General features: G+C 49.7%; 1 protein-coding gene across 12 annotated transcripts in view; it reads right to left on the bottom strand.

Annotated features, from left to right (window-relative positions):
* The window catches only part of AGO2 (argonaute RISC catalytic component 2), a 107,696-nt gene that overhangs the window by 34,181 nt on the left and 48,120 nt on the right, over positions 1 to 25,395 (bottom strand). For 11 of the 12 annotated variants that reach the window (XR_013397446.1, XR_013397444.1, XR_013397445.1 and 8 more), the window contains 2 exons: positions 21,965 to 22,160; positions 6,798 to 6,918 (listed from right to left, as the gene is read on the bottom strand). Coding sequence is in view for 6 of the 12 variants with exons in the window: in XM_077944121.1 (XP_077800247.1) it covers positions 6,798 to 6,918; positions 21,965 to 22,160 (317 nt within the window). In the remaining 6 variants the exon portion in view is untranslated. Of the gene's footprint in view, positions 1 to 6,797; positions 6,919 to 21,964; positions 22,201 to 25,395 lie in introns of all 12 variants that reach the window. The other variant, XM_077944122.1, reaches the window with a different exon arrangement.

A 25,395-nucleotide genomic window follows, 5' to 3' on the forward strand; every position in this document is an offset into this window, starting at 1 on the left:
TTTTTTTTTTTGAGAAGGAGTCTTGCTCTGTCAGTTAAAGAAACAGCTCTGGAGGGGCTGACTCAGCCTCTTTGGGCTATGAGGGGCAAGTGCCCCCGTCAAACTGTCTGACTTCAGAAAGCGAGACAGAGTCTCTATGGGCCCAGGAACAGGGGCTTGGCTGGGCATGCGGGGGACGATTCCAGTTCGGGCTGGCAGCTACCTGGTCCCAACAGGAGTGGCCGGTCACTGAGAAGGGAGTGCCACTCCCCTTGGCCAGAAACAGCACACCCAGGTCACAGTGTAGAGGTGGAGTAAGCTTGGGAGTAGGAGAGTGCGTGCATTTCCATCTCACACACGCCCCGGCCAGGAGGTACTTTAGGCCTGAGCACATCTGCGGCAACAGCACTCAGCATCCAGCCTACAGTGCCGTGCCCTGGCACGAATCGGACGCCTGTCAACGCCACCCTTCAAAAACCTCTGTAGTCAAAACTGAGGGGCAATTCCAAGGGGTCTATTTTCTCACAGCAAAATACACTCTAATTTGTAAATGTATTGTGGTCTAGCCTCCGCTTGGCCCGCAGAGAAAGGACACCAGAGTCACCCCAGGCTCTGTAACTGTCTGCCCATCCTGTGTCCATGGTGGCTGGCTGGTGCTCACATGCAGCAGCTTAGGGCCGCGTGGAGATTTTACGACGGCCGTCATGCCATGAGGGCAGGAGGCACGCGGCTCTCTGAGGGACAGGCCCCGTGTGCGTCTGGGCTGCCAGCAGCAGGTGGTCCACACCTGAGACATTGCTGCCTCTCAACAGCCCAAAGCACTCGGTCCCAATGACACGACATCTGAAGGTCACTCCCAGCATGGCTGCCTCGGGCAGGTGGCTCCGTTGGCCTCCTGCACACAAGGGCACAAGTAGGTGGCCCCACCCACCTCACAGGGCACTGTCGTCAGTTGTGTTGCAGTGCTGCCATCTGGGAGTGGCCCAACTGCCATTTTCTGAACATGGATAATAGAAAATGTCAGCCTAGGACTCCGATCCAGGGCCTGGAGCATGGGGAGGCAGCTGTGACATCCAATCTCCCCAGACAAGCCAAACCCACAAGCTGGCCTCCCTGTCCAGAAATCCTCAGGGTGAGAGAAGTAGGGCTGTCATGGGGTCATTCCCATTTCGGTGTCATCACACAACTCAACAACAAAGGGAAAACAGCACTCTAAAGAATGCAAAGAGGCCGGCCCGGGGCTCACGCCTGTAATCCCAATACTGTGGGAAGCCAAGGCGGGCTGGATCGCTTGAGCTCAGGAGTTGCAGACCTGCCTTGGCAAAGTGGCAAAACTCTGTCCCTACAAAAAGCAAATTAGCCGGGCATGGTGGCACATGCCTGTAGTCCCAGCTACTCAGGAGGCTGAGGTGGGAGGCTCACTTGAGCCCGGGTGGTGGAGGTTACAGTGAGCTGACATTGTGCCACTGCACTCTAGCCTGGGTGACGGAGAGAGACCCTGTCTGGAAAAAAAAAAGAGCACAAAGAAACTGTGTATGGAGCCAGGGAGAAGGCACAGAGGCACAGCTACCTTTCAAAAGGCTGTTCCTGCACTAAGCTTGGCTATGGCCCTGGCTGAGCCCATGGCCTCCCTGTCCACTGTCGCTGAGGAGGGGCAAGGGAGGCGCTGCAGGCGTGGCACGTCTGGCTGGCCACGAGGATCCCGACCTGGACGTGGCCTCCCTGGGGCGGCAGGAAGAGCGACCACACCCACTACACCAGCTGAGCCCAGGCTGAGAGACAGCTGCCAGGCTGCGTACCACATTCCCCTCCCACAAGGGGCCGTGCAGCTCACGTCTTATTGAAATGTGCCAGGCGCTGAGGTCTAAAGGCATGCTGTGACTCTGCAGGGCAGCAGCTCTCCAAAGGCAGATCACTGACCCCCAAAAGACCTCAGCACCAAAACCAGTCCCACCCATCATGTCTGCAAAGTGTAGTGGGAATTCAAGGTCACCTGGCAGATGACAGAGCAGGTACAGGGAGTGGCTGCTCAGCTAGCGCTCGACACCACTTCCTGACCACCTTGTACTGGGGTGGGCTCAAGTCAAGGCACCTGGCTCATTCGAGGGGACCCTTGGCCCCAAGAGGTAGCAGGTCAGCCCCAAAGATGCTTGGGCCAGGCCCAGGCTAAGCAGGCTCCCCACCGCACACTGCCCAAGCGGAGCCCCCCATGGCTTCCTAGGCCTCTCCTCGCCCCCTGCCTTCTCTACCCGAGCCTTCAAGTGCAGAAGCTTCACTGCTTCAGGAGCCCTTGGTCTCCCTTGCTGCCAGACACTCCCATCCCAGGTCAGCAGGCAACAGCCAGGCACTCCTGTGGCCATAGCATGGCTGAGCTGGGCACAGAGGTGGACAGGCAGGAGTGCCAAACTACCATCTCCTTCAACAGAGAACTCTGTGCATGGCTGTCTTCTCCCAAGGTACGCTGCTTCCAGGCAGGGTCTACTATTGATCTGAGCTGTGGGTCCGCCCTAACTTCCTTCTGGGAAGGAGACACCTGTGCTGTCCACCACCACTCCCAGACCGTGTCAACCCAGACATTGAATTTGATCCTTCAGGGAGATGTGGGAATACATTCTCAGGTTCACCTTCCACCAGCCGAATCCCTTCCAGGCCAATGCCACCTGCCTTTTGTTATTTAGGGAGTTTATAGTTGTCTCCGTATGTTCCTAAACGGTGCTCCTTCTGGCCACCTTTCTAAATTTTCTACTCAACTGAGCAAAGAAGCTCCAGGGAGCTGCAGACTTTCCATGGGCCCCGACAAGGGGAGTTATGGGGCTGGACCCAGAGTCAAGAACAGATGACACAAATCATGCCTTCAAAAAAGGACCCAGGAGTTCAACCCCAAATGCTGATCAACTTGTATAGTTTCCTGTGTCTCCATCTCCAGTTCTGGGAGGTGAGGGAGTGCGGCTGGGCGGTCCCAGCGTCTCCCGGGCCTGGGAGAACTCTTTCCACACAGGGGCTGGGATGAAGGCAGGCAGGCTAACATTGCAGTAGGAGATTTAGGAGCTTCGTGTGTAAGGGCGATGTGACACGGGCCCTCTGCGCAGAGGCCTGGGCCAGAGCTGCCAGAGTCCCCACGAGCCTCCAGGGTAATGGAGCACCAGAACGATTCCGCTCTTACCACAAGTGCGGCACGAAAAAGTACTTCACAGAAAAAAGAGAAAACCCAAAGATGACATTGGGACATGATGCGAGAGGATGGGCATGGGGACACCTCCTTACGCAGGCTCTCAGACAGAAGGGGTTAATTTCTGCACCCCGCAGAGATCCTACAGAACCCCCAAACCAGTAGGAGAAGCGTGGTCTGCACCCAGAGAACCCCCACGCTAACGAACACAGTGGCTTCGAGTAGGTTCTCTATGCCCTCTGGGACCTGAGCTTTTCTTTTTTCCTTTTTTTTTTGAGATGGAGTTTCGCTCTTGTTGCCCAAGGCTGGAGTGCAGTGGTGCGATCTCAGCTCACTGCAACCTCCGCCTCCCAGGTTCGAGCGATTCTCATGCTTCAGCCTCCGGAGCAGCTGCGATTACAGTTCTGCTCCACCACACCCGGCTAATTTTGTATTTTTAGTAGAGACGGGGTTTCACCATATTAGTCAGGCTGGTCTTGAACTCCTGACCTCAGGTGATCCGCCCACCTTGACCTCCCAAAGTGCTGGGATTAAAGGTGTGAACCACCGCACCCAGCCAACCTGAGCTTTTCATCTGACAAAAGAACAAGGATGGTTGGGATGAAACTTAAGAGGGAGTGAACGCCTAGTGGGTGTAGGGTTGCACGTATGAGGACTCATGTGGGCACCCCAGAAAAGCACTCTGACCATCAGCAAGGCTGACAGACCAGGGCCAGAAATCTGCAGCTCTGCAATTTAAGCTTTGTTTACATTTTTATTTTTAGACAGAGTCTCACTCTGTCGCCCAGGCTGCAGTGCAGTGGCGTGATCTTGGCTCACTGCAACCTCTGCCTCCTGGGTTTGAGTGATTCTCATGTTTCAGCCTCCCAAGTAGCTGTGACTATAGGCGTGTGCCACCGTGCCTGGCCAATTTTTTTTTTGTATTTTTAGTAGAGATGGGATTTAGTCACATTGGCCAGGCTGGTCTCATACTCCCGGCCTCCAGTGATTCACCTGCCTTGGCCTCCCAAAGTGCTGGGATTACAGGCATGAGCCACTGCACCTAGCCTTAAACAAAGAATTTTAAACCCTCGCTACTCAACGTGTGGCATGGGGCCAGCAGCACGGGCACCGGCTCGGGCTGGTGGGAGATGCACCATCTGGGGCTGCAGGGGACGGGCACGGGGCAGGGATGTACATGCTCACTGAACTCTCACAAAGCCCCTGGGAAGTAGTTTTTATTGCCATCTCTCTGTTTTACAGGTGAGGCAGTTGAGGCTTGGCCAGTTGAGGTGCCCCAGGTCCCACCACAGGAAGGGCGGAGCCAGGCCTCACACTCGTATCTAGTTTTACCCCAGAGTGTGTGCGCAGTTAATTTCCACAAAGACAGGTCTCGAATTTAAATATCAAATACCATATAGACTCCCCAAGCCCCTTTTCAGAAAAACTACCCTGATGCCCGCCCTGTGTGTAAATATAAATATGTACAGACAAAACTGTGCATAAACTCCTCATGCTTGTCTTTCTTATAAAACTTAAGTAAAAACAAATGCAAATTAAGCACAGAACTTTAAAATACTACATTTCAACTCCACGGCACGCTGGTTGGCAAGGGATGATCACGCTGAACTGATGGGCGTTTGGTCTAGGACTCACTCCCATTGAGAAACCCAACATTCATCACCCTGGGCTGGCGGTGACAGTGCACAGACCACCGTCCCGTTACAGCCACAAGGTCACTTTCTGCAGAGCCCCATATCGTAACTCGGCCTCTGCTCAGCCACAGCACATTCTCGCCTTGTCAGAGCGTGGCGACGTGGAGGGGCATCACTGGGCGTGGAGACTGCTGGGCCCTGCTGACCACCCAGAAAGGCTGAAAGGAGCTTATTCATTTCAAGATTATCATCAAAATGAAAAGCTGGCTCCTCTGGAGGCTGAGGTGGGAGGATCGCTTGAGCCTGAGAATTGAAGGCTACGGCGACCATGGCTGAACCATTGCTTTCCAGCCTGGACGACAGAGCAAGACCCTGTCTCAAAAGCAAAAGGAAGAAGACTGAACGTCTGTAGAGAGAGCTGCTAGCAGGCCCCTTGCTCTCCCACTAAAATAGACATCCCTGGCAGCAATCTGAGACCCTTTGCACACCGAGCTGGCTTCCTTCTCAGGGACTCAGGGTTGCAAAAGCAAACTGTGCACGTTGTTCCCAGAGGGAATCAGCCTTTCATTCTCATAGTTGTTACATTCCTGGTTTCTGATGTGTTCGCTTCTTAAAGTATGTGTAAAGATTATTTTTTATTTTTTTGAGACTGAGTCTCACTCTGTTGCCCAGGCTGGAGTGCAGTGGTGCGATCTCAGCTCACTGCAACCTTCGCTTCCCAGGTTCAAGCAATTTTCCTGCCTCAGCCTCCAGAGTAGTTGGGATTATAGGCACCCGCCACTATGCCCAGTTAATTTTTATATTTTTAGTAGAGACGGGGTTTCGGCATGTTGGCCAGGCTGGTCTCGAACTCCTGACCTTGTGATCTGCCCACCTCGGCCTCCCAAAATGCTGGGGTTACAGGCGTGAGCCACCACGCCCGGCCTATAAAGACTATGTCTGAGCCGGGTTTCTGCTCTTCTTCTACTTACAAATAACATCCGTATCACTCTGGGGCAGCACACTTGTTGAAAGACACTCCCAAGAAGTGACACTTCTGGGCAGAAACTTTATTACTTTTTAAATAAAGCCATGATAAGGATAAAGGTAATAAAAGAAGGTGACATTTTAATATACCCACTCCTTCTGGGTTGACTAATCACCATCATTCTAATTTCAGATGAGTCACCGGCTAGAGCAGAATGTTAACTGGGCCTCACTGCCATGTCTCTCTCACAAACCCCTACATGAACGTGCTTTTCCATAGGCCTTCCTGTGGAGATGGAGTCTCATTCTGTCACCCAGGACGGAATTCGCGGCGCACTGAGAGAGCTCACTTAGCCTCGAACTCCTGAGTTCAAGCCATCTTCCTGCTTGGCCTCTGCAGGTCTTTAGAATACCGGTGCTTACTCTAGGCTCTTGTCTGACGGCGGTTTGTGGCTTGTGTTTTGTGTACTTTGTACTGAAACTTTGGTGGTTTCAACAAGTTCTCCGTATCTGTGTCAGGACCTAGATAAGTTAAACCCCTATCACTGAAAGCCACAATACAAAGAAGGTAGTTTTTGGCCGGGCGCAGTGGCTCAAGCCTGTAATCCCAGCACTTTGAGAGGCCGAGACGGGCGGATCACGAGGTCAGGAGATCGAGACCATCCTGGCTAACATGGTGAAACCCCGTCTCTACTAAAAATACGAAAAACTAGCCGAGCAAGGTGGCGGGCGCCTGTAGTCCCAGCTACTCGGGAGGCTGAGGCAGGAGAATGGCGTGAACCCGGGAGGCGGAGCTTGCAGTGAGCTGAGATCTGGCCACTGCACTTCAGCCTGGGAGACAGAGCAAGACTCCGTCTCAAAAAAAAAAAAAAAAAAAAAAAATGAAGGTAGTTTTTATGGACCTCAGGACTAAGCGCATGGCAACGAGCTGCTCTCTCCTCCTCGGTGAAATGGTTTCGTGTATGAGAACAGGCATGATGGACTTTATAACACGTGTGAGCTTTACTTCACCGTACATTACTCCACCAAGGGCACCCGAGGGAGCTTACCTTGTCTCTCCCAATCGGAAGGGGCATGGCCGTGTACAGATTCTTCCTGCCGTCAAACACGGGCTTCCGATCCCCAAAGATCTGTGTTTTAAAGTGCTGGACCATGTGTTCCACGATTTCCCTGAAACAAAGACAAAAGTCGGGCAAAATGTCAATAAAATGAAGAAAATGGCATACAAGGATGATATTTTTCTGACGCTATTTTTTTTTTTTTTTTTTTGAGATGGAATCTTGCTCTTGTCACCCAGTCTGGAGTGCAATGGCGTGATCTCGGCTCACTGCAACCTCTGCCTCCCGGATTCAAGCAATTCTCCTGCCTTAACCTCATGCGTAGCTGGGATTAATGCCACTACGCCCAGCTAATTTTTTTTTTTTTTGAGACGGAGTTTCGCTCTTGCTGCCCAGGCTGGAGTGCAGTGTCACGATCTCAGCTCACTGCAACCTCCACCTCCTGGGTTCAAGTGATTCTCCTGCCTCAGCCTCCCAAGTAGCTGTGATTACAGGTGCCCGCCACTATGCCCGGCTAATTTTTTGTATTTTTTTTTTTAGTAGAGACGAGGTTTCATCATGTTGGCCAGGCTGGTCTCAAACTCCCGACCTCAAGTGATCCATCTGCCTCGGCCTCCCAAAGTGCTTGGATTACAGGCGTGAGCCACCGCGCCCGGCCCTCTGATGCTACTTTTAAAGCAATTTTGTAAGACCTGTGGCTCCTTTGGGCAACAGGACTTCCAACTTCTATACAGAAGCAAACCAGACCCATGAGTGGGTTTGTGCTCATGCACTGAGTGAAACACGGGAGAACCTGGTATGCGCTGGGCACTTTCCAGGCCCCATACAGCAGATGGCAGACACTTCCAGAACCCCCGGAGCTCCCTGGAGGCACTGACGAGAAGAAGAACAGAGCTTGTGACATTTGTGTTCCACGGAGGTAGGGTCAGGCGCCATGCCCCCGCACGGCTCCCTACTATGTGCACAGACTGGCAGGTGTGGCTCGGCTTGTCTGCCGGCCTCACTGTGGCCACTAGGATTTGCTGTGTGACCCCAGTCAAGGGGATTGTGAGACTGGCTTGGCCTTCTGTGCTCCTCTGATCGCCAGAAGAACGAGTCCTGGGTGCTGCTGCCCCTCCAGTCCAGCCTGACCCAGGGGCCCAGCCAAACTTCAGCCCACTTGCAGAGCCACGGTATGAAACGGATGCTTGCTGCTGGGAGGGGCTGAGTTTTTGGTGTTGGGGGCTCAGGCATTCCAGTGGCAGAAGGCTGCTAGATGCAAGGAAGCTGCTCTGCAGTGCTCCATGACCCCCACCCTCCACCCCCCAACCCCTACTTCCCCACTGTGACAGACAGGCCTCCAGAAACACACTCTGCAAACCTCCTGCTGGCCTGAGCTCTGCTCCAAAGAGGTGCCAGCTGGGCATAGCATTCTCCTGGCATTTCAGGTGGTTGTTTTATTTTATTTTATTAGAGACAGGGTCTCACTCTATCTTACTAGAGTACAGTGGCGCGATTACTGCTCACTGCAGCCTTGACTTCCCGGGCAGAAGCAATCCTCCCATCCCAGCCTCCCAAGTAGCCGGAACTACAGGCAACAGGCCACTATGCCCAGCTAATGTTTAAATTTTTTTGTAGAGATGGGGCCTCCCTTATGTTGCTCAGGCTGGTCTCGAACTCCTGGGCTCAGGCAATCCTCCCACCTTTGCCTCCCAAAGTGCTGGGAGTACAGGCATGCGTCACTGTGCCCAGCTCAGAGGGGTTCTGAGGCATTTTAACTCAGCTCACTAAATGCCTACCCTCTCACACCATGCCTGATGAAGTGCAAATACGAAGACCTGGGGTCCCTGCCTGCCCACAGAGGCCCAAGTGAGGGAAGCGCAGAGGCCCACGGGGTGCTCAACATCTCGGGTTTTTTTTACCAGGAAATGCCAGCTCAGGGGATGTGGTAAAGAGGGAGAGACGAAGGTGGGGGCGGGGGAGTCGCTGAGAAACCTCCACAGGGAGGCAGGAACACAGCGCGGCTAGAATGGTCTTTCTCCTGGGCAGAGTCTCGGTCCTCTCTCAGGAAGCAAGAATCCGCCAACTCCTTCCATTCCTTTCCCAAAAGACGAGGCAAGCTGGCCCGGAGGGCTTTCCTTATTCAGAATGGCTTTGCTGGGTCCACTTCCAACATTCCCAGGAAGAGGGTCTCAAGGATCCAGCTAACCTGCCCTCAACACCTGCGGTCTGGGGAGTGCCCGTGGCAGATGCCCAGAGCCTCTCAGTGACATCTTTGAGGGCTCCACCAAGCTGCACCTGCCTCTGACAGTGCTGGGAGATCCAGCCTGGGCAGGGTACAGCCCCGAGGGCCATCAGCATGGCCCTGGCATCCATCCCTGCTATGCCCACCGGGCAGCCAGGGCACAATCTCACCTGGCACCTCCCTGACCTGCTCTGGGCTGCCCAAGACATGGTGTGCCCTGCAGCTCTTGCGAGAGGACAGCTCATTCCTCCGCGCTCTCTCCAAACCATTACAAAGGGTCCGCAACCTTCGGAGGACCTCATCTCCCTGGCCAGGGTAGCACAGTCAACTTGAGGTGCAGATGGCTCCATTGGAGGGAAGGTGGGTTCTACTCACGTTCAAAGAACAAATCATTCTGGCCTAATTCAAACTTGACCTGAACACAGTAGGACGGCACACACCCTGACTCATTTTATGAGGTCGGCAAAACCTTTAGGTTGAAACTAGACAGGAAGAGTACTAAGAAATCACGGGCCAATCACTTATAAACAGAGGCAGGAACAAGCAGAATCTAGCAACATGTTCAAAAATACATCATTGTGTCAAAGTTCAGTTGATACCAGAAACAAAAGGTTGAATTTAACATTATAAAATTCATTAACATGAAACAGGTTATAAACCTAAAAGCTATAACTGAAAAATATCCAAGAAAGCATAAGAGAAAAATGTTCCTAAACCTTGGGATAGACAACAGTTTCTAAGAAATGTGTTCTTAAAGAAAAAAATTCATAAACTAGGCTTCATTAAAATTAAAAACTTTTACCCATCTCTTAAAAAAAAAAGAGAGAGAGAGAGAGACACCATTATAAAAATGAAAAGACAAGGCCAGGCGCGGTGGCTCACGCCTATAATCTCAGCACTTTGGGAGGCAGGTGGATCACTTCAGGTCAGGAGTTTGAGACCAGCCTGGCCAATATGGTGAAACCCCATCTCTACTAAAAATACAAAAAGTTAGCCAGGTGTAGTGATGGGTGCCTGTAATCCCAGTTACTTGGGAGACTGAGGCGGGAGAATCGTTTGAACCCAGGAGGCGGAGGTTGCAGTGAGCCAATATTGTGCTGCTGCACTCCAGCCTGGGCATAACAGAGTGAGACTCCATCTCAAAAACAAACAAAAACAAAAAGAGCAATCAACTAGGAGGAAATATTCCATAGTCACACAGACACACATCTAACAAAGAACTTGTAAGCATAATGTATTTAGGAAAATTCTTACAACTCAGTAAGACAAATAATCCAACTTAAATGAGCAAAAGATTTGACCAGACATGTGGCAGAAGAGGATACACAAATGGCGGATAAGCACATTAAAGGGTGTTCATCACTAGGCTTTAGGGAAGTGGAAATGAAGCTGCAGACATCCAGTAGAGAGGCTAAAATCGGAACGGGTATCAATACCAAGAGCTGGTGAAGGCGGAGGGAAAAGCTCTTTTCTACGAGGCTGATGCGACTACTTTGGGGAAAAAGTGTGGCAGTTTCTTACAAAGGTCCATGTCTATTTACCACCCTGTCCAGCAACATCTGACACAAGAAAAATGAAAAAACACATCCACGCAAACATTTGCATACAAATGTGTACACCAGCTCCAAACCTAAAAGAATTCAAATCAATGTCCATCAGCTGGTGAGTGGACAGACCCACACAATGCAGTACTTGAGTCACCACTGCATGCAACATGACGGGTGTCTTAGAAACACGCTTGGGGAACAGAGCCAGCCACCAGGAGGAACAGGTATACCATGATAATGATTCCATGTATAGGAAACTCTCTGACAGGCAAAAACAATCTATACTGACAGAAAGCAGGTCTGTGTTTGCCTTGGGGCAGGGGACGACAAGCTTAACTGCAATGGGGCAGGCGCTTTGGGGTTGTTAGCATGTCCTATTGATTGTGGCGGTTCTTACGGGAGTGTATACACTTTTTAAAGATCATAGGCCTATATAAAGGTATGTCTAGGAGATACTGTGGGTTCGGTTCCAGACCAGCACAATAAAGGAAATGTCACAAAAAAGCCAGTCACACAAAGATGTTGGTTTCCCAGTGCACAGAAAAGTTCTGTTTCCACTGTACTGCCATCTAGTCAATGTGCAATAGCATCGTGTCTAAAAAGAAAAGTACATTCTTTGATTAAAAAATACTTTATTGCTAAAAATGCTGACACAGACATGAAGGGCACTGATAAGACTTGCTTGGCACAGGGCTGCCATGAACCTTCAATTTGTTAAACAACGACAACAAACAGTACCTGCAAAGGGCAATAAAGCAAAGCACAGGCTAGAGTGGTGGCTCATGCCTGTAATTCCAGCATTTTGGGAGGCTGAGGCGGGCGGATCATGAAGTCAGAAGTTCGAGACCAACCTGGCCAACATAGTGAAACCCCAACTCTACCAAAAATACAAAAACTTAGCCAGGCATGGTGGCGGGTGCCTGTAGTCCCAGCTACTTGGGAGGCTGAGGCGGGAGAATCGCTGGAACCCGGGAGGCGGAGGTTGCAGTGAGCCGAGATCATGCCATTCCACTCCAGCTCGGGCGACAGAGTGAGACTCCATACATACATACATACATACATACATACATACATACATACATACATAGCAAAGCACAATAAAATGAGGTGTGCCTATACTTAAAACAGGTACATTTTGTTGTACGTGAATTATATCTTGATAAAAGTTGGTATCTGTAAAAATCAATGTAACATATTAGAGAAAAATTATGACAATCGTAGCCAGGCGGAGTGGCTCACGCCTATAATCCCAGCACTTTGGGAGGCCAAGGTGGGTGGATTACTTGGGGTCAGGAGTTTAAGACCAGCCTGGCCGGCATGGTGAAACCCTGTCTCTACTAAAACCATAAAAAAAATTAGCTCGCCAGGCACGGTGGCTCACGCCTATAATCCCAGCACTTTGGGAGGCTGAGGAGGGTGGATCACCTGAGGTCAGGAGTTTGAGACCAGCCTGGCCAACATGGTGGAACTCTGTCTCTACTAAAAATACAAAAATTAGCCAGGCATGGTGGCAGGTGCCTATAATCCCAGCTACTTGGGAGGCTGAGGTAGGAAAATGGCTGGAACCCAGGAGGCGGAGGTTGCAGTGAGCTGAGATCATGCCACTGCACTCCAGCCTGGGCAACAGAGTGAGACTCCATCTCAAAAAAAAAAAAAAATTAGCTGGGCATGGTGGCACATGCCTGTAGTCCCAGCTACTTGGGAGGCTGAGGCATGAGAATTATTTGAACACAGGAGGCAGAGGTTGCAGTAAGCTGAGAATGCACCACTGCACTCCTGCCTGGGTGGCAGAGCGAGACTCCTTCTCAAAAACGAAACAACAAAAACAAAAAGAAAAATTATGACAATTTCAAAGTTGTACAAGAAAAGCATTTAATAAAATTCAACATCCACTCTTTTTTTTTTTTTTTTTTGAAACAGAATCTTACTCTGTTGTCCAGGCTGGAGTGCAGTGGTGCAATCACAGTTCGCTGCGAACTTGAACTCCTGGGCTCAAGGGACCCTCCCAACCAGCCTCCTAAGTAGCTGTGACTATAGGCACATGCCACCACAATGGCTAATTTCTAACTTTGTGTAGAGATGAAACTTTGCCATGCTGCCTAGGCTGGGCTCAGGCAATCCTCTCACCTTGGCCTCTCTAAGTGCTGGGATTACAGGTATGAGCCATCATGCCTGGTACTTATGATTTAAAAAAAAAAAAAAATTAGAGAAGTAGGGATAGAAGGAAGTCTTAATCTGGTAGGAAATCTGCACAGAAACCTTCTCAAAGTCTACAGCAAACCAACTTTCCCTGAGGCTCGCAACGTAACGAAGACGCCCAAATCACCACTTTTGTTCAATGCTGCGCTACAGGTCACAGTTACCACCGTAGGGCAAGAAAGGGATTGTAAGGAAGAAAAAAACTGTCATTACTGCTGGACATTAGGACTGTATTTGCTGAAAATTCAGAAGAGGCTACAGAGCAAAAGGGAGCTTCAGAAAGCCAGAGCGCTGCCTCCCGGTCTGGGCTGCGGGCCACGCACAGGGTGAGTGCTGCCTATGCCCCTCCTTGGATAAAGATGCATGTTGCCCTCCAGTGCACCTTTCTTCACTCCTGTGTTCTCAGTGAAAGAGGTGGCGGAAAAGGAGTGGCGGAGTCAGCCATCCAACAAACATCTCAGTGATGATGCCTGCAAGCACCGCCTCCTGCAGGGATGGGTCCTTCGGCTTCCCCGTTCTCTCCCCTCTATGAAATCCAGGTTCTCCACAAAGATTTGGTCCCTGGCAGTACACTGGCAGTTCCCCCTTCCTTTTTTCCCTATGAGACAATCTCGTGGCCACTCTAAGTTGCGTATCACAGCAGAGGAATTCCTGAGTGACTTGGTGATACGCAACCGCTGTGTTTGGAAACAGTTATTTAATTGTAGAATGTAACATAATGGCAATACATCATTGATTACATACTTCAGAATCGGTGGCCACCCTGCACCTTGGCCTCCCTTCTCCTTCTAGTTTCTAAAAGAAAAGACCTCTGCCCTGACCCCCACCTGTCTGCCCCACAATTGGAGAGCGGCAGCCAAAAGCAGTGTGGTCCTCCCCATAGCAGGGGTGCAGCTGAGGTGCGGGTCCTCCCAGAGCTACACGCACATCGAGGATGGAGGCAGGCATGGCGGTTCCGAGTCCCAACCTGTATTCACAAAGTTTTTTGTTTGTTTGTTTGAGACGGAGTCTCACTCATAAGCCAGGCTGGAGTGCTCTGGCATAATCCCGGCTCACTGTAACCTCCACCTCCTGGGTTCAAGCGATTCTCCTGCCTCGGCCTCCCCAGTAGCTGGGACTACAGGAGCGTGCCACCATGCCCAGCTAGTTTTTGTATTTTTAATAGAGATGAGGTTTCACCATGTTGGCCAGGATGCTCTTGTTTTCCTGACCTCGTGATCCACCCACCTCAGCCTCCTAAAGTGCTGGGATTACATGAGCCACCTTGCCCGCCTCAGCCTCCTAAAGTGCTGGGATTACAGGCGTGAGCCACCTTGCCTGGCCCAGAAATTTTTTCTTTGAGAGTCAGAAACACTCTGACTTAAAAAAAAAAAAAAAAATTCAGTAAAGAGATATACCATGTTTACGGATCAGAATATTTTCGTCAAACAAATCCATCCTTTTAATTTCAGTAAAAATCCAGAGTGGGATGTATTTTTGTTTGATAGGATTTAATAAACTCATCCTAAAATAGAAGTGGAAATCTGAAGGACAAAGGCTGGCAGGTATTCTTGAGGAGGAGCACCTGGAGGGAAGCAGTGGCGCTGAGGCAGGCAGAGAGCTCGGGACAGAGCCCAGAGCCCAGAAACAGGCCCAGGGGATGGGGGCGGCAGGAGAGAGAGCAGGACGCACTTCTCAGTGACTTACGGCAGGCAGCCACACACACAGGATTCAAGGAAATACAACCGAGCCCCGCTACTGGAGACTCCTCCGGATGAATACTCACTGTCGTGAGCCCCATCCAGCACTCGGCATGATGACTCCGCTCACTGACCGTCCTGTGGGCCCCTGGAGGCAGGGTCAGGTCCAGCTCGTCCTGTACACCCAGCACGGTGTGCGGTTTGGGCTGGGCAGATCTCTCAAGAGAAGGAGGCTGTTCGGTCGTGCCAGCGAGGCAGTGCCCCGAGGGGCTGCAATGCACACCCGTGGAGTCGGCCGGCAGACAATCCTGGCCACCACTCAGGCATCCACCGCCCAGAGCGAGCATCCCTGGCTACCTGCCGCAGCCCCCGTGCCTCAGGGCCCACTGCTGAGGGTGAGGAGGGGCCGATCGTGGACCGAGTGGCTGTGGCAGCAGGATGGCACCTTGCTGCCTAACTCTAACACAGGCGGTCCCTTCCCTCCTCAAACACAGATGACCACATACTTGGCAGTGAATTTTCTTTCTTTGTAAAACTGTGATAAAACACAGATAACATAAAATTGACCATTTCAACTGAGGGTTCAGTTCAGTGGCACTAAGTGTGTCCATGCTGTCATGCAACAATCACCACCCTCCGTCCACAGATGTTTTTCATTTCCCCAAAGTGAAACTGTACCTGTGAGGCACTAACTCCCAGCCAGCCCATGGAGCCACCTGGGGACGCTGCTCTCGGAATCCCCGAATCTGGTTCTTCGTTTCAATCCAGTGCAAGCACTTGAGCGAGTGTCCCTGCTTCTGGAGAGCCGGCTCTGCTGGCCAACCAGGTCTCAGGCTTGCTCTTGACTTCCCAACAAAGATGACAGCCCAGGAGCCCATTTGCATGCATTCCGTCCACTGGTGGGCCCCCAGCCTCTTAGAGCGTGACCCATGTTGAAACGAAGGAAAAGGAGAACCACTGCCAAGCTGTTAGTGCTCGTTCTGCCAAGTCCTAAGCGGGGACAACTCCCTCCTCAGTCACCACCCAGGACGAGGACAGTGCCAAGCAGCACCCCACACAGGGCCAGGGCCGCCTCGCAGAAGCCAGAGCGTGCTTGCTAATGCAGGGAATCAGGCCTGCCCTGTTTGCCTGTTTGCCCTTTTGTCATAACTCTGACAGGTTCCCTCTTTTACAAATGTCATCCTTTCATTAATTTCTAATTACACAGTTTTTGCCTTAATACATTCTCATCGAAAGTTTCACATAACGATAAAGCTAAAAGTCCCAGCCTGGGCAACATGGAGAGACCCTATCTCTACAAAATATTTAAAAATTAGTGGAGTGTGGTGGTGCACACCTGTGGTCCCAGCTACTTGGGAGGCTGAGGTGGGAGGATCACTTGACCCCAGGAGGTCGAGGTTGCAGTGAGCCATGATTGCATCACTGCACTCCCGCCTGGGTAACAGAGGGAGACCCTGTTTGAAAAAGAAAAAAAAAAAAAACCCAAAAAGCTAAGTCTGTTTCCACTACCCACTCATTTCAATCTCCATTCTAAGAAGTAACCTTATCCTTTTCAAACCTATGCTTTCACATAAACACATAGCTATCTACAAATACAGTGCTTTATTATTTTTATACACACGGTATCAAACCCACACTTTTGAGGCTCCCATTTTCCTACTCTGTGTCTTTGAGATCTTTCCTCCTAACTGTATACAATGTGGCCACCAAGTCTAGAACTACAGACCAGTAATCATGTGCCTTTAGTGTTTACCACTTAACCACTTGCTACTTAGTTGCCTGTGTTTCTGGGCTTGGAGGTCAACCTGGGAGCCCCACTCCCCTGCTGCCAAGCGCCACACTGCATTCCCCAGTGCGCTCCTCTAACCCGTCGCTTCCTACTGATATTCAGATGGTGTCTTTCGTTGTTCTTTTTTGTTCAAAGTAGTCATCCTATACATCTCCTTGAGATACAGAGACTGAGAAGGAGAACGGGTGTGTCGGAAGTGTTTCTGCTTTAACACCCGCACCAGACTGTCTTCTAAAGAGGCAGGGCCCACCTGCACTCCTGTGAGTGGCTCATGCCCAGAGCCACAGAGCTCCAGGTGCGAGGCTGAGTGTGACACAGCCATGCTGCCCGGCCCTCCGCTTCACAGCACAGGACAATCGCGTCTGCTAGTTCTTCTGGGGCCACTTGACGGAGCTCAAGACGAACAAGGAGGAAGAGGGGCAGGGGAAGGGAGATGAGCCCAATCTCCTCCTCGCAGCCCACCTGTGCTTCTCAGCACAGAGCAGGCGGGCAAGGCCCACATGACTTCAGCAAGGCTTAGGTTGTGCGGGCCTTGCTCCCATGCTTTCTTGGGGCTGGCTCAAGACTGGCTGTGTTGTGCAGCCACCTCGGTGCCCACAGCTGTACAGGACGCTCCTGAGAGGAGGGGTCTTGCTTGCACCAAACCCCACCCCGGCAGCCCTGGGAAAGGGCGGACTATACTGCAGGGCCTGAGGGCACTGAGGCTGCTTCACTAGGTAGCTGTCAGAACGTCGTCACGAGGTGACTGAGGTGCAAGAGCATCTTTCTCATGACCTTGGACAAAGTCTCTGTGTTGGACTCATTAAACATCGACCCGGGGCACTGCACAAGGTTTGGGAACTCACAACTAAGACGCCATCCCTGCTCTCACAGAGGCTGCAGTGTGGAAAGAAATGGCTAGGAGATGCCAGGCAGCAGGACGGAGGACCTCCCCGGGCCCAGACTCATGACGGGCTCAGGGCCCCACCTTCGTCTCCCTTTGCACTCGGAGCTCCCCTCCAGCAGCACTGACCATGGGCACCATCCACCTCCCCACTGGGGACAGGAGCCACGTCTGCCTCAGCCACCACTGCACCTCCAGGGCATTGCAGCTGATGCTTGAGCAGGGGTCTCAGGAACGTGGGTCCTGGGAGGAGGGTCCTACGAGGCAGGCCAGGGCTCCCACACAGGTCTTGCGAGCACAAACATTTTACTTCTGGCATTTTCCTATGCTGTTTTGATTGATTACAATTTTGAGATAGGGCCTAAAGGTTCCTAGGTCTAGGCAGCAACTCTCAACCTGGCTCACAGCCTAATAGGCTGGCCTTGGCCCCGTGCATGCAGCTCCTGCCCTGCATCTGCTGCTTACCAACTGCGTGACCCGACCCTGGCAGGCGAAACCACCGGCGTGTAGTAGCACAGTCCTGGAAAGACACCACGTTCTCATCACCCTCAGCCTCTTTCTGGTGTCAGATGACAAAGCCTTGGCCATGCCTAGTTTCATAAAAGAAAGCTGCTTGTATACTGTGGTCGATGGCCTAAGGGCCCACCTGCCACTGCACCAGTCAACAGCCCAGAAAATATGGGTCAGGCGTGGTGGCTCACACCTGTAATCCCAGCACTTTGGGAGGCCAAGGTGAGCAGACAGCTTGAGGCCACAAGTTTGAGACCAGCCTGGGCAACATGGTGAAACCCTGTCTCTACTAAAAATACAGAAATTAGCTTGGCACAGTGACTCACGCCTGTAATCCCAGCACTTCGGCAGGCCAAGGCGGACAGACCACAAGAGGGCAGGAGTTTGAGACCAGCCTGAGCAACATGGTGAAACCCAATCTCTATTAAAAACACAAAATTTGCCGGTTGTGGTGCTGCATGCCTGCAATCCCAGCTACTCCAGATGGGTGGCTGAGGCACGAGAATCGCTTGAACGCAGGAGGTGAAGGTTGCAGTGAGCCCAGATCATGCCACTGTACTATAGCCTGGGCAACATAGTGAGACCCTGTCTCAAAAAAAAGAAAAAAAAGGAAAAAGGAAATGTGTATACTGCTTCATGCCCTCATTCTGCTTCTAAGAGTACCCCCTAAATCACAGATTCACACAGGGTTCTATCCCAGGGAAATGCAAAAACAAACCAGCAGTCCCACTGAGGGAGAGCCACACAGCAATGACATATACTAAAAGATCTAGGAAGACCTTTAGTAAAGAAAGCTGCTTAACCCAGTGGTGCACATAGTTTTTGTTCAGAAATACATGTTCTAGTAAGTGCATATTTAAAGAACCTCATAGAACTCTCAACATACTCTGGACATGTTGAGTGATTCCAACTGTTTAGTTTTACAGATATGAGAACTAAGTTCCCAGACATTCTCTCTTAGCATATTCAGTTTTGCAACCATCGCCATGGCTTAGAACATTTTTACCACCCCAAAAATCAACACCATACTCAACAGCAGTCACTCCCCATCATTCCAGGAAAAGAAAAATTTACACACCAATTTATAATAGCATCCAAAAACACAGCACACTTCAGATTCATGGTGACCACAATAAAAAATTCAAAGGGGCTTTCTAGCATAAATTGATGAGTTGTTTATATTTATTATTCTATGTACTTGGAAAAACAATAGATCCAGAATAGCTAAAACAATTGTGAAGAACAACAAATTTGGAGGAATTACTTAATCGGATTTCAAGCCTTACCACTTAACTATAGTTAAAATGACCAAGAGTTCCTGGCCTAAAGACAACACAAAAGATAATCCAGAAATAGACCCACACACATATTCAGGTTGAGCACCCCAATCTGAAAACCCCAAATCCAAAATGCTCCAAAATCTGAAACTTTATGAGCACCAACATGACGCTCAAAGGAAATGCTCACTGGAGCATTTTGGGTGTCAGGTTTTCAGATCTGCAATTCTCAACTGGTAAGCATAATGGAAATATTCCAAAATCCAAATAAATAAATAAATAAATGAAAACTTGAAACACTTCTAGTCCTAAGTATTTTGAATAAGGGATACTCAACCTGTACAATCAAATGATTTTTTTTCAAAAGTCAAAAGGTAAATCAGTGGGTGAAAGAAAAGTATTTTCAACAGACCACTACCTCACACCATACATAAAAATTAATTCAAGATGGATCACGGACTAAATATGCAAGCAAAAACTATAATTCTAAAATAAAAACAGGAGAATATCTTTATGATCCCTAGGTAGGCAAAAATTTCCTAGAGAGAATATACTATGTAACGGCTGTTTTTAAAAATTTATAAATTAGACTTCAACAAAACTAAAAAGCTCTGCTCATTAAAAGAAAGACACCATTAGGAAGGTGAGATGACAAGTTTTGGACTAGGAGAAAATATTCCCAGTATAGACTCGTATGATGGTGGTTTTTAGGTGCCAATGTGTCTAGATTAAAGAACAATCCAGAGAACTGGTAAAGCATGACTCCTGGGTATGCCTGTGTGGCTGCTTCCAGAGGAGACGGCGTGTTAGTCAGGGACCGGGTGGGGATCTGCCCCCAGTGTGGGTAGTGCCATCCAATCAGCTAGGGGCCCAGATAGAAAAAAAAGGAGAGAAAGAGTGATTTCTTCTCTCCCTCCTGGGGCTGGGACACTGTCTTCCTCCTGCCTTGGACATCAGAACTCCAGGCTCCCTTGGCCTTTGGGCTCCAGGACTTATAGCAGCAGCCCTGTGGGTTCCAGGTCTTTGGCTTCCCTGATTATAAGGCTTTCTGAGCCCCGCTACTGACACTCTAGGCTCTCCAGGTTATAAATGGCCTGCTGTGGGACACCTTAGCCTCTGCAATCATGTGAGCCAATTCCCCTAATAAATCCCCTCTCATATCTATAGATATATGTACAGTCATGTGTGGTTTAACCATGGGGATATGGCCTGAGAAATTCACTCAGGCGATTTCATTGCGGTGTGAACATCATAGAGTATATTTACATACACCCATGAGGTAGAGTTTACCACACACCTAGGCTGCAAACCTGTACAGCATGTGACTACTGAACACTGCAGGCAATTGCAACACCATGGTAAGGATGTGTGCATCTACATATACCTAGGCTGGGCCCAGTGGCTCATGCCTGTAATCCCAGCACTTCGGGAGGCTGAGGCAGGCAGATCACTTGAGGTCACGAGTTTGAGAGTAGCCTGGCCAATATGGTGAAATCCCATCTCTATTAAAAATACAAAAAATTAGCCAGGTGTGGTGGCAGGTGCCTCTAATCCCAGCTACCTGGGAGGATGAGGCAGGAGAATCGCTTGAATCCAGGAGATGGAGACTGCAGTGAGCCGAGACTATGCTACTGGACTCCAGCCTGGGTGACAGAGCAAGACTCCATCTCAAAATAAAAAATAAAAAAATCTAAACTCAGAAAGGGTAATGCACTGCTCTACAACGTTACGTGGTCTATGACGTCAGTAGGTGACAGGAATTTTTCAGCTCCCTTACAATCTTTTGGGACCACTGTGGTATATGTGGTCTGTCACTGGCCAAACGCTGTCATGCGGTACATGACTATATCTCTATCCTATTGGTTCTGTTGCTCTGGAGGACCCTGACAAATGTAACATGCATCTAGAATATACTAAAAACTCTCATGGATCAATAACAAAAAGACAAACTCGGTGAAAAAAAAAAAAAAAAAACAGGCAAAATACTTCAACACTTTGCTGGAAATAATATATCACTTAATCGATGAAAATAATATATAAACACACGGAAAGACGCTCAGCTCATCAGTTACCAGAGAAATGAAAATTAACCACAATGAGAAACCACTGTCCACCCACCGAAACACACAAAAAACGCCTGACCACACCGTGCGCTGGTGGGGGTGGGTGGCCTCAGAAATGCTCAGCGGAGCTGATGGGAGGAAAACGGATGGGAACATGGGAACACCATTTATTTGACAGGTTCACATGCAGCTAAACGCACACCTACCCTTCGACCCAGCAATTCTACTCCTAGGTACTTATCTAAGAGAGATGAAAACACCTCCATAAAAAGAACTTCAACAAGAATGTTCACACCAGCCTTATTCACAATGGCCACAGCCTAGACTGCCCGTGTGTTTAAAAGGAAGATGAAAAACAGACTATGAAATAGGCAATAGAGTATTCTTTAGCAATAAAAATAAGCTACGAATACACACAATGGCGCAGGTGGGTCTCATAAATTCTGCTGAGTAAAAGCAGTCGGGATTGAGGCTGTGTCACTAGACAGACCCAGAAACTAATCTATGTGACACAGAGCAGAACACTGTGACTTTAGGGGCTGGGGTAACTGGAAAAGGGTATGAGGCAACTTTCTAGGGTGATCGGTATGTATATTTGTCAAAATTCTTCGAGTTGTACATTTACGATGAGTGTATTTCACTATCCTGAAACTGTGTCTCAATACAAAAACTTTATATATTTATATATATTTTTAAAATATATTTATATATAGTTATATATTTTATATATTCATATATTTTTATATATTTTATATATTTTTATATATTTATATTTTTTATATATATATATATATATACACATATATTTTTTTTTTCCCCAATCCATAGGTTTGACTCTGAAAAACTGTTTTTGAAAAACAAATGTAGCTGAAATGTTCTGGAAAAAAGCCAGGTGGGTCTGCTGAGAATTTCAGAGTTGATTAGTTTAAATGCCATGTCCGTCTGCACAGACCACTTACACAGGTCATGAAGGATGAAACGTAATACCTGTTAACTCTCCTTGGGCACTTCTCTGGCTTGATATCCAATTCATAGTGATAGATGTCAATTTTGGGGATGTCCATTTCGAAGAAATTGGCCTGTAATTTGATTGTTCTCCCGGAGGTCCCAAAGTCGGGTCTAGGTGGAGGCTTGAAGGCATATCCTTGGATGGGGGGTGGCGGCGGTGCAGGAGGCGCAAGTGCTGGAATGGCAGAGAGAACACCCGTTAACAGGGGAGCAGGCTTGCTTTGTGGCCCTTCCCACCCCTCGGCCCCGAGCCACCATATGCCCCCTCTGCTGTTTCCATTCATGTCCAGGCCAATATCGCATTCCACAGAGGAGGCGTCTCAACATTAAGCCAATAATTTACCTAAAATGTATCATAACAAGTCATCGGTGATCAAACGTGCTATGTCCATTTCTGTTCTTTCTTCCCGTCTCAGACACTGGACAGATGAGGCAGCGTGAATTACCAGCAAGGGAGACAAGGCAAAGAGCCTGAAAGTGTCAAGGTGGTGCCCTTCCCTCCTTGCTCTTTAAACCATTCATTTACTCAGGAAATGCTTTTTATCACCCATAAGCAGCAGAAACTACATCCCAACTCAAGTTTTCAGTGGCTCCATATTAGTAAAGTTCAAAATGTAGATTTAGAAAAATAAACATTTTTCAATAAAAGAATCCTTTCAATTTTCACTCAAATGTCTGTTTAAAAAGACAACCCTTTTCCATTTAAAACAAATCCCATGTACTTCAATCCCTACTGACATTCACCAGAAAGAAAAAGTACTCCACTCAAAATAACATGAGCTGTTCTTACTGTATTTCTGACCTAGAAAAACTCAGAGACTCCTTGAATTATTATTTTTTTAAATTTCGTTTCCTATGAGAAAACGAACACGCTTTCAAGGTGATGAAGCTCACTGAGTTACACCATTTGGAAATGGTCATGGCAGCGTGGTCTTCCACCAAGCTGTCATGACTTCACAGATGACACATCTACAGACTTCCACGACACTCCACCCTTCAACGGCACACAGCGGGTGCCCCTGTGGGCTGGGCGCCATGCCCTGGGCCAAGGCTACAAAAATAAACCAAGTCAGGCTGGGCGCAGTGGCTCACACCTATAATCCCAGCACTCTGGGAGGCCGAGGTCAGTAGATCACCTGAGGTCAAGAGTTCGAGACCAGCCTGGCCAGTATGGTGAAACTCCATCTCTACTAGAAATACAAAAATTAGCTGGGTGTGGTGCCACGTGCCTGTAATCCCAGCTACTCGGGAGGCAGAGGCAGGAGAACCGCCTGAACCTGGGAGGCAGAGGTTGCAGTGAGCCGAGATCATGCCACTGTACTCCAGCCTGGGTGACAGAGTGAGACTCCATCTTGAAACAAACAAACAAACAAACAAACAAACAGAGTCCTCAAGCAGCGCCCATGTTGCCAGTAGGGACAGTTTCCAGGTGTCAGTCATCCACAGGATGACGTCTGATGACTTTTCATAAGCTCAGCAGCTCACCAAGATCCTTCCCAGCAAGGACCCTAACCGTGACTGGGAGTGGACATTGCAGTCCAGGTGGGCTCAGTGGAGCCAGCCACTCCCTTGAGGGAGTCTCTCCATACGCCACACTGGAGTAGAACAAAGCGCTCACCAACACGTGGCCCCATTCTCAAGTGGCTCCAACCACCCAGTGAGATGGCTCCCAGGAAACGTCTAGGACAGAGCCCAGGAATCCAGCCCCATGGCCAATCTCAATTCCAGGGCCGGGCATGCTCCTCTCAGGGAGGAGAGTCACTGTCCTTTGGTGACTCCCAGCTTACAAGGTGCTCATGCGGTTACTGAACCGAGCCTCACAACCACACCACAAAGGGGCACACTGCTGGCTGCGAGAAGGTTTGGGGCTGGAACACGAGCGACTCGTAGGTGAAGCAGGGCTGCCAGGCCAGCTCCAAACCAGGCCCCTCCCAGCGGCCCCCAAACAGAGTCCTGGCACAGACGCAGCTCGGGCCCAGGGCTCAGGCTGACCTTATTTCTCCCAAGGAGCCTCCCTTGAGACCTCCTCCTCCACAACACCTGCCGTGAGAGATGGGAAACCTGAACGCAGCCGGTGGTACTAACCCCTGTGAATAAAGGCAATGGGAAAACGCAGCGGTAATTCACAAAATGTGCAATTTCCTAAAATAGTTCTTTCTTGCTTCTAGCTTTCAATAATGAAAATACTGATATTTCACGTGAAGGCACGTGGAATATAAAATGACAAGTTAAAGATGCAAAAGTTTTTCAGGCAGAGGGCCGGGGAGGGTCCACCTTCCTGCACCTTCAAGAAGGCAACTCCACTGCCGAGGACGCCTCTGCAGGCCTGAGACCTCGGGGTGCCTGAAATCCACTGTGATCACTCACAGGGAGTCCCATGTGTAAGCTGCAGATACAAGCTGGAGGATCAAAGCCAAAGTGTGCGAGAGGAGACAGAGCAGAAGTGTGCGGACACGACCCCCATGCACGAGGAAGGAGGGGATGACTGGTTGCCCCCCCGGGCTGTGAGCCCCTGGCCCCGACAGGTGAATAATGCACCAAGGTGGGGACCAAATGTACAAGAGGCTACAAGACATGGATGGGCCATACACGCACTCGCCACATTTGACACGGATGGTTTTAAAGGGAATTCTAATACCACCTAGGGATGCGCTCTCCATGTGCTCTCTGTTGAAGAAATGAACGCCCGCGAGGAGGGGGCATCTGGGATGCCTTCACCAAGAAGATGCCACCACATTGGCATTCCCGGAGCAGGTCCTGGTTGCCGCTGCCTGCCCAACAGCCGAGTCCCAAATCCCTGGCCTGCATCCAAGACTCGACCTCACCTCCCCACTACTTCCAGGCCCACTAGGAGCAGCCATCCTCCCCCATCTCCTCCATCCTCCAAGATGCTCCAAGGAGTAATCGAGGTTCCACCTCTCTGTGGACGCTCTCTCCGGACACCCCACGGGCACCTCCTCCCCAGGCCACAGGCGGCACGCCCCGCCACATGTCCTACCCACCAACTAACCAAACAGTCTTATTTTAAATGGGCTTCTTCCAGTTGCTTCCATAAGTGTTAGTCTTGTCTCTGCATTGAAGGTTGAAACCTTTGGAAACAGAAAGGCAAATCCTCTCATTCAGGAATCCCAGGATCCTAGCACAGCGCACCTCAGCCACACTACAGGCTCGGTTCCAGACCACCACAATGAAGCAGGTCACGCCAATGCTCTGGTGTCCCAGTGCATACAAAAGTTCTGTTTGCACTATACTGTAGTCTACTAACTGTGTAATAGCATTGTGTGTAAATAATGTACATATCTTAATTTAAAAACACTTTATTGCTTAAAAAATGCTGATCGAGACACTAAGTGAGCACACGTTATTGGAAGAATGGCACCAAAAGAGTTCCTCAGGCTGCTACAAATATT

This window comes from Macaca mulatta, chromosome 8 (assembly GCF_049350105.2).
Source record: "Macaca mulatta isolate MMU2019108-1 chromosome 8, T2T-MMU8v2.0, whole genome shotgun sequence".
NCBI classification, from domain to species: Eukaryota; Metazoa; Chordata; class Mammalia; order Primates; family Cercopithecidae; genus Macaca; species Macaca mulatta.